This window comes from Anas platyrhynchos, chromosome 1, assembly GCF_047663525.1.
Source record: "Anas platyrhynchos isolate ZD024472 breed Pekin duck chromosome 1, IASCAAS_PekinDuck_T2T, whole genome shotgun sequence".
NCBI lineage: Eukaryota > Metazoa > Chordata > Aves > Anseriformes > Anatidae > Anas > Anas platyrhynchos.
The window spans coordinates 75,001,019-75,013,056 of NC_092587.1; the positions used below are offsets into that span (position 1 = coordinate 75,001,019).

At 44.2% G+C, this 12,038-nt stretch overlaps 1 protein-coding gene across 5 annotated transcripts in view; it reads left to right on the forward strand.

The window, feature by feature from the left end:
• Nucleotides 1–4,185: 4,185 nt before the first annotated feature.
• The window catches only part of ITPR2 (inositol 1,4,5-trisphosphate receptor type 2), a 275,621-nt gene continuing 267,768 nt past the window's right edge, over nt 4,186–12,038 (forward strand). For 4 of the 5 annotated variants that reach the window (XM_005022980.5, XM_038177656.2, XM_005022983.5 and 1 more), the window contains exon 1: nt 4,370–4,679. In XM_005022980.5, coding sequence (XP_005023037.1) covers nt 4,588–4,679 — 92 coding nt within the window. In that variant the 5' untranslated portion in view covers nt 4,370–4,587. Of the gene's footprint in view, nt 4,205–4,369; nt 4,680–12,038 lie in introns of those variants that run through there. The other variant, XM_072041998.1, reaches the window with a different exon arrangement.

A 12,038-nucleotide genomic window follows, 5' to 3' on the forward strand; every position in this document is an offset into this window, starting at 1 on the left:
AATGCATATATTAGTTCTTCTAAATTCTGATGTATCAAACAGCAAGTGAGCCAGCCGCTGCCCGTGCGTGCATGTTATAATGTGAGGGACTGTGTGTCTGTAGATAGTGACAATGCAAAGTTCACCCCCGTGCCCTAGTGAAAACCTCAAAAGGTCACTTGTGAGAGCTCTTCATTTCAGAGCCATCTCTCCTGTCAGGAAAAATATGTTTACCTCCTGTGGAAAGACCTTCATAAAAGTAGGTGTTATGAATTTAGCCATAATTTCCTGTTCATACCAACCAGGCTGAATAAAGTGGGTAGAGCAGCAATGAATGCTCTGTGTTCTCTTTTTCTCATTCTCAATCAAACTGTACATTTCAATTTCATGCACATTTCTCTTTGTCAGCCACCCCCCCACCTCCCGGGTCCATGATATTCTTTTTTTTTTTTTTTTTTCCCCAGGTGCTTAATATTCTGTATGACACTAATGCCAACCGATTGTTTAAAACAACAGTGTATAGAGTTAACTCCCATGATGATAAAAGAGGCAAAATGAGTGCCCACAGCTAGCTAGCTATCAAGAAATCATCTAGTACTCTGGCATTTGCTATAGGCAAAATAAAACAAAGCACTAGCAGCAATAAATCAATTCTTGTGTGCAGGTATTGTCAAAATAAGCTGTACTGGCTCTCTCTCATCAACTCTTAAGCCAATAACGCTGTTTTTTGTACATCCAAACATTTTGAAATGCTGTTGTGCCCAAGAAATATCTAAGCTGTTTCAAATGTGACTATCCACAAGGTAAGGGGTGTCATGGGTGTCTCCAGCTTGTCTGGGAAACTTCATTAGGTGCCTTAAAAGACTTAATTAGGTGCCTCCCTCAAGTAAGCTACAATTGCAAGTTGCCTGAGATGAGTGCATAAAAATATTACAGATAGAGCTGGGCTCTAAAATCAGAGCTGGATCTTAAATATCAAAATGTCTTTAATGGTTTGATATCTCTCTCCCCCTCTACCTCCCCCCTCCTTTTTTTTTTTTTTTTCCTTCACATCAGAAGGATGAGAAACAAAACCGAGGCTTTGTGTCCAAACTTTCATATCCTTGTACGCTAAAGCTCTGTGGGGCCTGGGTTTTGGCCTAGTTCCATCTGTGTCTATTGTATTGAAACAGTTAAAGGCATTCTTCTCTTCCCATTTCTCCCCTGCAGCTGGAAAGCACTATACTCCGCTTTCATGAAAACAAACATCAATGCTACTTGTTGTATAAGCCTCTAATTGGTCCAGTTTGCTTTCACTGGAGTGGCCTATATGTCTGTAACTTTATACAAGAGATAGATTGTGTAGGTGCAGGATTATAGCCTTTCTGTCAGACGATGTTCAAATCCATGAATCCATATTCAGCTTCTGTCAGGAGCTCCCCTGTTTATACAAGACGAACAGGAAAATTAGATATCATTGCATTTTTGTTCCTTTTCTACCTTCACATCTTAGGAAGATGTCAGCCTATTTAATTTATTCTAATTTTATTTTATTTTGAGTCTAAGGTCATTCTGAATTTGTGCGTTTTCACATCTAAAGTGGATGTTCAAATGCTGCAGAGGGGTGCTTTTATTAACTTCTCTGTGTATAAACTGATTTTCCTCTGTGCCTCAGCACTGGAACAAACACTAAATATAGGATGTAGAGATCATGATAAAACGTGTTAAAAATATTTAAAAATACAGAGATTTAATTTTTATAATGCTGATGCAAGCATCACTAGAAATAGATTATTTTCTGAAAATAAGTAGTAGACTCTAAAAGAAAGTTGAGTAAGAAAGATTTCTTAACTTTTACAACACTGAATAATGTATGCACTGGGGCAGGATGTCAGCACTAGCCAATGATTTCTGCTTCTTGGTCCTATTGAATGGAGAAACCTGTATTGCTAACTTGGGAATAAAAGGTTTCTGGAAGTAACCAACAAAAAGCAAATTCCCTTTATTGACTAAGCAGCCTCACCTTCACCTTGTAGCTAACTGCAAGACTAAAAGTAGTAGTAAAAATATTCACATTGATTAACCAAGTTGGTTTAGTTCTACTCTAGACAAATTTAGCAATATTTCATTTACAATTTCTGACCACGCTTATTTTTTTTTTCTATGTAGACTTGCTATGACAAAATCTCTTACATTTTAATTATAATTTTCCAGATATTATCTTCATAAAGCTAACATTCAGAGAGGCACAACCATTATTGTTAATAGGGGTAGGGGAGGGGGTTAATGCTTGTTAAAAATGCTGTCACTACTGAAGTTTTCTGTGTGCAAGGAGATCAGCAAGGATTCCTCCGATCTGCTTACCCTATATGATCTTTGCACTGATTTAAGACCTGATCTGAAGAAGCAAGTAAGCACTTGGTTATTTCCAGCATATTAATCTAGTAATGTAAGTGAGATTGTTAGGCTGTTTCAAGGATATGGGTTTAAAATGAAGCATTTGCTTAAATACCTGCCTGCTCTGACCTTTACTCCCCTGAACGCCCACCCCCAAATGCTGATTTCATACTGCTCATTTCTAGCTAATAGCCATTGCTGCTTGGAATTGGATCAAGATTTCCAGTTTTTTTCATATATATCATTAGAGAGCTAGGAGGCATTAACAGCTTTCAGCTGTGAGTGTGCTCCAGCTGAGCTGGGATGAGTAAGCCTAGGGATGAAGGGGAATGCAGTTCCATCAGTCTGAGCTTTGCCACAGTAAGCATATGCTAATTATTTTCTAAAATTACTCTTGTAATGCCCAAACTCAATTGGCGAGGGTATAGCTATGGTGTATTGTCCTGCTTCACAGCTGGCAACCGAGGGGGATGCCTTGCGTATCAGGGGACACTTCAAATGACACCATATTACCCATGTTTAGGCAATAGTTGAACCTTTCTGTGTGTAAATGGTCCCAAGGGGTGATTTTCTGCCAGGCGAATACAGTTGTTTCAGCAGGCAGGCTTGATGCTTGGCCAAGTTCTGAGTCCATCCCCAGAAAAGCTCCCACTGATCTCAAGCATGCCAGGGTCTGCTGTTGGGAAATGAAACCTGCCTGACTGAAGAGTCTTAATTAGGCAATTAAAGCCTGATGTAAAATTGCTGAGATAAACAGGGTCTGGAGGCACAGAATATTGACAGTGAATTGCAAAACCTTTGCTGTTCAGCCTCAGGCTTCAGACTGTCCAGGACTGGTTTCAGGAAACAAAGCACCAGGCTCCTTTGCTACCTGATAGGACCTGTCAGGGACCCCGGGGTCAAGCTTTTTCACTCACTCAGCACACGGGTATAAGCATTAGCTTCTCTCCTTTGGCTCTGCTCTGACTTCCCTTCAAATTCTCATTAGTTTTAATCAAGTCCAGCTTTGGGATTTAATACCTGTGTTCTGGGTGATTTGAAGTGCCCGATTTTCGGTTTCCCTGTGCTGACACTGTTGCCAGCACAGGGAAGTGCAGCTCTGGCACCTCTCCTGTCCCACCCCAGCTGCCTACCGGTTCCTACGTCCCTCCAGTGGCTCCTGTTTCCTTCCCAATGTCACCTCAGCAGTGGGGTGGCATCTGCTGCTCAGTTTGTTGTCCCTGAGCCAGTTTCCATAAGCCCTTCCACAGCTGGCGACTCCAGCCAGCTGCTTGGTTCATGGAGGAGGCCTCATTCACCTTCTGAACTGACCTGAAGTTTTTGTTTCTTTTGCAGAAGCATTTTAAAAATTGTGGTTATTCGAGGAGACTGAACTGGACGAATTTGGTTAAGTGTCAGAGCTAGGGCCTGTGTGCACACTAGTGTGTAAGAAGAGTGCAAGCTCAGGTCATTGATCGTGGCTTTGCGTCCTGGTGGGTACAGACAAATTCGGAATGTATGTGTAAACGAGCAAAAGGGGGGAGTCTAGAAGGATGTAACAGGCTTTTCTGTACAGGCCAGATGGTAAAACTTTTTATTTTCTTTTAATTTAAAGACTCAGCATTTCTGATGCCAAGAACTTACGCTCAGAAAAAAAGTGAGATAAGGCTGGAATCTGTAAATGTGGGAAATAAAATACAAGTGGAAAGCTCTCTGTTCATTCCCCATTTACAGCAGATCTGCAGCCAGACTTATGCTCTTGGCCTATTATTTGGGACGGCAAGAGATTAGTGTGCGGTCATGCTGCTGGACTGGGGGCGAAGCGTTGACTAATAAATGCCAACGAAATCGCCTGAAAAACACACAGGATGTAAGCAGTGGTGCCTGAGTGAGAGTCGTGCTGGCAGGGGACTGCACCCGCTCTCCTCACAGAACGGAGGTCCCTCGTCCCCGGGGCTGCCGGCAGCCGGTTCCCCCGGCGGCGACAGCCGCGCGGTCGGGCCCGGGGCCGGTCGGGGCGGGCCGGGGCGGGCGAGGCGGCGCCGGGAGGCGGTGCGGGAAGCCGCGGCGGGCGGCGGAGGGCAGCGGCGCCGCGCTCATGTCAGCCCCGGCAGCGCCGCAGTGAGGGCCGCGGCCGGGCCCGTGCTCGCCGCCCGCTGCGCAGCGCTTCGGCGGCCACCCCCCGGCCCAGCTCGGAGGGAGAGGGGTGCACGTGTGCGAGGGGAGCGCAGCACGGGCTGAAAATGAGGCAAAATGTCTGAGAAAATGTCCAGCTTTCTGTATATCGGGGACATCGTGTCCCTCTACGCCGAGGGCTCTGTCAACGGTTTCATCAGCACCCTGGGGTGAGTGCGAGGCGGGAAGCCGGCAGGGCGCAGCGGGCAGAGGAGGAAGCGCGGGGACGGGGTGACCGCGGCAGCGCTCCGGGGGGAGCTGGAGCGGGTGCCCGGGGCTGACGGGGATGCCCGGGGCTCGCCGCCATCTCCGCGGCTTCGCCTGGCCAGGCCGGGCCGGGCCGGCCCAAACCGGAACCGGGCAGCGCAGGCGGCGGCACCGGCGCCGTGCGGCACCGGGGCGCTTCGCGGGGTACCTGCGGCTCTCTTCCACTTGGTTGCAGTTCCTTTCGGATCATTTCAGTTCAGTTTATTTTATTTTATTTTATAATAGTTTATTTCATTTTTTAAAAATTGCTATTTTATGTTTTTAATCATTTTATTTATTTATTTATTTACTGGGGGGGGGGGGGGGGGGCTGCTTTACTTCAGAGATGCAGAGGATGAGAGCTTGATTCACCCTCATAATCAGCTCGTTGCCCCCTTTCTGTCTTGCCGGTGTTCACCTGAGGTCTTACCTGCGATAAGCAGACGTTTTTAGTCAGATATTTCATGGGGATGCTTTTTTTTCCCCATCATCTGTTCTTTCTCTTCACAGGATGAAAAGTTGTAGTTTAACTCGGGCTGCAGCACTCCTGCTTGCTCGAGGCTTTCCTTAGTGCTGTAAATGCCCTGCCTGAAAGCCTAGGGAAGCACGCTGACGTGATGGTAGGGGTGCACCCATACCTTTCTTTAAACTGTCACGTCGCGTGGTTGCAGCGACAGATCCCAAGGGTACAGTGGTTCCCTCCGATGTTGGTAGGAGAGCTGCAGCGGTTTCAGTGATTTTTGTGGCACGGCCAAAGTAAGCACGTCCTTAACCATTTGTCAGTGGAAATGTCTCTTGCACTGCATGAATCATAGCAATTCAATTGGCAAGGCAGCTCAAACTCTGGTTAAATATCAGTGCTGTTTATTGCTTAAACATTAGCTGTACCTTGAGAACAACAGTTAAGCAAATATATCCCTTGCTAAAGCCGATCCTCTGCTAATTAAAGTGCGCCTGGTTATTGCCCTTGCTTGTTTTGGACTGCCGGTATCCTGAGGTCTCTTTGCTGGGGGATGGCAGGGTGAAGTCAGGGCAGTAGCTACATGCTAACAGCTAATGCCTGTGCCTATGTCTATGTCACCTGCTGGGGTACCCTGACTGGAAAAAAGCTGCTGTTCAAGGTCGTCTGTATTTCTTTATCTTATTATTACTTCCTATCCTTCCTGTTCAATCATTTCATCAGTTTATAAGTATTTTTCCATAGTTGGTTCCTCTATTTGTTAATTTTGTGTCTTTTCTATCTGTGACTGTCTGTATTTTGTCTCACATCTCCTTCTGTTTTGCCGACTCCTGTCATTTTAAATCCTGCCTGAAAACATTTGCTTTCTGCAGCTGGTAATCACTGGATGTTGTTTCTTATTCTTGTAGCCCCTGTGTTTTTTATTTATTGGCATAATTGCGTTGTTGTTTGGTTCTGTCTCATTGCTGCATCTAGGGGAAGCTAAGTTTCTCATACTTTACTTTTACTACTTCTTATGTTAAGAATTGTACCTAATTTCACAGAACTTGTCTGTGGTCACAGACATTCCTGCTGTGACCAGTGCTGATACCACTGCACATTGCTTAAACATATGCTGGTGTTCCTGTATTACAACCTGGAGGTCGTCCACTCATCCCTTGGAGTTAGGGCAGAACATTTGCCCCAGGTTTTATAGACAAGAAGCCAAGATAGCAGCTTGCCTGAGGCACACAGGAGCTCTTCTGCAGAAGTAATTGAAGTCAGGCTAACACCCTAACTAACCGACTGTTCAGGCTTTCTTCTCGTAAGAGCCAGCTGAAGAAAACCAGCTGGGATATGAGACAGGATGCCTCTGTGCATCTCTCCTTCAGGGCTTCAAAGTAGCTCTGGTCTCCTCAGTGCAGCAGTTCTGTATCCTGCTCCCCAGCCAGGTATGGACGTCTGCAGAGCCAGCAGACCGGAGTCGAAGAGCTGAAGGCCTTGAAGGAAACGTGAAGTCACCAGTGGAAAACTCCCATGTCTACTAAATGGGAGTGCTGACCCCTCTGCTGGTGGTACGGGAGTTTGGACAGAAATGTAAGATTGTGCTGCCAGGTTGTGTTACCTGTGCCAGCTAGTGAAATTACTGCCTTTGGAGTGGTTGCAGAAACACAAGAGGCAGAGAAAACACCACTAAGTTCAGGGAAGAAGTTTGCCCAGCTGTGCATTCAGTGTGTACTTGTGGCTGGACTTCTGTCTCCGGCATGCCTGCAGGTCCTCTGTTCAGCCCACACGTCTGATGGAGGCAGCCCTACTTTCCTGAGGTGCTGCATGCATGTTGGTGAGGACGAAGAGGGTAGGAGCTGGGATGACTGCTTTCTCACTTCCCTTGACCAGTGTGGGTCCTTGTTTTTTTACCTCCTGCTGGTGTTGCTCAGGGTGCTGTTTTGCAAGGTGCCAGGAGAGGAGGGAAAATTAGCTCATGGCTCACACCCTTTAGGCCATCAGATAGTCTTATACGGAACTTTAAAGTTCTTGCAGGAACTTTAAATCCAGGTCGGGTCTAGTGATTCTGCAGCAGGAGAGAGTTCTGTTTATTTTAAACTGTCAAAGGCTAATTGTTTCTTAAACAAAGCATGAGTGAGGCCATTCTATAAATAAGATAAAAAAGTGCACAGCACCTCTCTAAGTGGGGGAGGCCTGTCACGTAAGCGGCCTTACTCCTTGAGGAGTTGAACCAGCTCAACAGATTAGTTCTGAGGTGGAGATTTCCAGGCAAAGGCTGGGTTTCATGCATTTTCAGAATATTTTTTGCTCAATTGCTGATGCAGAAGTTTTCACGTGCTCAGTTTGCTCATGAAACTTAACTCCAAGAGAAAGAGGCAGCTGATCTGTGCACATCAAGCATAGGGTGAGCTTAATATCTACTGGAATGTGAGTGTGGGATTCTTCCTCCCATACAGTGAGGAGGTCCAGGGGGTTCTCCGTGTTTGGCAGACAGGGGATCCATGTCCCGCATCCAGGCGAGCATGCTGAGGTGGTGCTGGGTGAAGGCTGGAATGCCTCTCCATGACTCCCTCTGCAAAAACAGAGTAACTGGGATGATGAGGTGCTGGAAGTGGGACCCAAAAGGTTGCAGCACTTCCTGGAGCTGGAAGAAACCTGTGTTCCTGTCCTTGTCTCAGGACTTTTTTCTGTATTTACTATGAACAGCTGTTGGATGAAACACAGCATGAGGGCATTACTTTCAGATTTAATCCCTTGTAGTCAGAAGAGGAAACCGAACATCTCTTCCGCATCTCAAGTCAGCAGTGTAGCACTGGATGGGGGCAGGGAGAGGGAAGTGAGGCGGCACCACTCCTAATTCTTCATCTTGTATCTGTATTTAAAGTAAGAGAGTGGCTGTGCACAGGTTTTTGGAAGAAGGGGCATGAAAACCTTCCAGGCTGTCGATCCCCAATGGACAGGACCACCTCTGGGTCATCTTTGAGAGGGTTTCAGGGCTTAGCATTCTTTGTTGGCTACTGCAGGTCTTGGGGATAGTTGAGATACAGTGTCCAAGCAATCATCTGCTCTTTTTTCTGTTTGCGTTGGTTCTGGATCTGGATGCTGTTGATGTCCAGTCTCAAGGGTCTATGAGTTGTTTCTTCCCCTCCACATCCCCTTTTTAAAAAGGAGAAGTTTATACATGTAAAAATAGATCATCATGCAAGTTAGTAGAGAAAAGGAAATGTTTGGGAAAAGTAGTTTACATCCATGCATAATGTTCTGCCATTTCAAAATATATTTGTTATTGGATTATTGAGCTGTGCTAATGATGCTTTTTCCCCTTGTTTTTCAGCCCTTAGAGTGCCTTAGCTTCTGCACAGTTCAAGGCTTTTTTGTCCTGGAGGAAGTAAAGTGGCAGAGCTAGGCAATGAATCTGAGTATCTTACTCTGTCCTTCAGTAGTGTCTGAACCCTGAGACCACCTTCCCCGGAGTCTTGGCAGTAAATGTGGGCATTGATGTGTGCTGGGAATTAGAGCTACTGTTAATCACCTTTAGGCACAATGAGGGGAAAAAAAGTATTCTTGACTGGGGAGGCGGAAAAAAGTAAGAACGACTGCCAGCATCAGCTGCTGGAAAGTTTGACAATGGGGCTGTTAGTCACCATCAGTGGCTGCATTCCTGTCTCACCTCCATAAAGGTGCTGCGGTGCTGTGGCAGGAGAGAGAGACCTCATGGAACGCAATTAATGGAGCATGCAGCTGGAGCTGCCTTCTATAATATATGACCCTGGGTGGCAAGGATTACCAAGGCTTATTTCTAATTAGCAGCAAAAGGTGTGTTGTAGAGTATTCATACTTTTTTTCATATTCATACTTTTTTTCTCAAGTTTAGTGTTGATTTGTTTCTCAATTTGTCAACTGCTTGCTTGAACTTTCTTAGTTGAAATGAGTATCGCAGTTTTATTCTGGCTCCTTCACTGGGCTTTAGTCTGTCTTACTGAATTTGGACTTCATACAAACAACATCAGTCATATTTTGTAAAAAGGCAAGGTTAAATAGAAAATGCATATGGAACAGCATAAATCAAAATATTACAAATATTGTGAAGGCTAAAATGTGTCATCTTGGTGGCCTCAGAAACGGTGCTAAGAAAAAAAAGATGTAGTGACTGATGATGCTGCAACGCGCCACTATATTTTCATCAGTGCACTTTTTTTCACCCTTCTCTTCTACTGTCTGAAAACGTAAGCTCTGGTTAAGGAGCATCATATATGTCCTTTAATAGCAGCAATTTTTTCTTTCTTTTGCCAGCTAACAAATGTAATTAGTCAGGAGAGAATAAAAAGCCTAAAGAAAGTGAAAGTGGCGCAACTGGAATTACCCTTAATCTGATTCTGATACATACAGAACCAAATATGTGAAACAAGGGAGGGAAGATGGATTTCTGCTTTCACGTGGGCAAAAGTACTTATGTGTTTTGTTATATAGGTACTTTATTTTCCTGATCAACAGTACCAATCAGACTTGTCCATTAGGTTCTGTTTCTTAATATTTTTTCCTACTTTTTAGGCTTAGTGTTTTCAGAAACACACTTTTTTTGTCATCTTCCTAATGCAAAAACACTGATCTGCACTCTGCAACTTCTTTGAATGTATGCTGATGTAACTGGAAACATAAATTGGCTAATTATATGCCACTTTTCAGATATATGGTGTATTTCTTTTCTGTGATAACTTTTTAAAAGCATAAGCTATATCATATGCATTATTAGATACCTTCACTGACTTTATAATAAATGCCACATAAGCAGAGACACAGACATATAAATAAAACTCCCTATCTTGCCTACCTTGCAATCCTTTGCTGCTTATAATGAACTTATTTTGATGCTCATCTCAAATATTTTAAAAACAGTGTCTTCCTTAAATAAACAATGGCACGGAGCTTTCCACAAAGCACTCTTGTGGGAATGCAGCAAGTAATGAGCCCCAGAGGTGGCTGCTTTCTCTCACAAGTTGTACTTGCACACAAAACACAGCTCGAGTGCGAAGGAGCATAGGAGTAGCCTTAATTACAGCATAATGATTTACGAGACTGTATACTGAAATGTAATATCCTTGGTTCAAAGAGCTCATTGTCAAAGGACAAGTAGATGTGGAGAGAAAAGTGGGGTTAGGGAAAGGACCAATTGATTTAAAGTGAATTTATCCCAAAGGTGTGTGGTGGTAAAGGAAATGAGAGAGGACTTGAATTTTAAGTGGAGACAAATGGTGTGGCTGTTTCTACTTCTGTAGTTCTCGACAGGACGATGGGTGATGTGGGAAGTAGTCAGGAAAGAGGGGAGATTGTTTAACTTACATCACTTTAAATCATATTTAACTTCCTTCTGTGTAACAAAGGGATTAACCAAACAGTCTTCATGTGGTTCCCTGACTCACTTGTAATCAGAGGTACTCTATATTTTGAATGTGCCCCAGAAGGAAGAGTAGGCTCAGTCTGTGACTCCTGCAGCTTGGAACACCGCCTGGTGAGAAGTGCGTAAACCTTTGGTCAGTCAGGCTGAACCGCTGTGCTCCTTGCTGCTGATGGTACAGGCTGCTATAGCTTGGCTGCTGCACGGGGCTGTGTACTGTGAAATACCACAAAGCCATGTCCTCTGTGTGTGTTTAATGCTCCTAAAAGTCTGGTTTCTACCTACTTTGAAAAGTCTGTTACTTTTTGTGTGAAAGGGAGACTGGCAAAGTTCAGGTGTAACTTTGTACTCAATTAGGAGTGTTTATGGAAAAAATGGAGAAAAGAAAATGAATGGTAGTTCGGGGTTTTACTTTTTTTTCTCTTGTCTGAACTGATTCTTTTAAACCTTCATGTATGTTATTTATAAACCTAATTTTCTTTAAGTGTTTGAATCAGTATTTCCACTGGTGCATCAATGTGCAGACACTTCCATCGTAGGTCTTGGATTCAGTTGTTTCCAGTGGTGCTAAACCTTGACTTTTTGGACCAAGAGTAAGATGATTGGGGCTGAATGCTTGTGTGGAAAGGTTCAGATAAAATGACAGGAACATTTCTGAGAACAGGGTGAACAAAAATGCGTTTGTTATCCCTGTAGCATAGGGCTTCCCTGTGGCTACTTCAGTTGGTGATCATGGGAAGACTGTTTTTCCCATGCTTTCTGGACTCCCTTTCTGGCCTTTGGATAACACAGAGGAAAAGGGGGAGATAGGTGTCTTTGATGAATGGAGAATGAGGTGGTAGAGAAATGAAGAGAGCAAGGTCTGGAAGCTGCTGTGTGCATGGGAAGAGGTAGGTCTGTGTGGTGGGGCAGTAACTGAATGCATGGTCTAACAGGCAGCACGCATTAGAAAGGAAGTAGAAGTGAATAGAAACAGAAGATGACAGATAGTTGTTGAGAGATCTGCAGTCCCCTACTGTCAGAAAATAGCTCTGAAAGCTACCAGCAAGCCTTATTTCTTTTCAAATTACATAGAAGCAAGCAGCCTGGCCCTGTTGCTGTTAAGTGTGCTATTCCACGTGGTAGATGTCTGTGTGTGTTCTCATTCAACTCAGTGTTTATTTTTTTTTGAGGGTTTTTTGTTTGTGAAAATGCATAATAATACTACCTGCCATAAGAGAATGTCTGAATTACAAAATGAGTTCCTCAAAAAGAGAGAAATAGCAATTTTGCAGTTTTAAGATTGCCTATGCTACCTCACACAATTCTCTGTAAAAGCATGATGCAGTCCTTACTGATGTGGTCATGTCCTATACTGCAGGCTTGCTAAGTGCATGGGAAATCCAATGCTTTGGTAACAACTAAGCATTTATATAATGAGTTCTGGTACTCCTGTAATCTTCT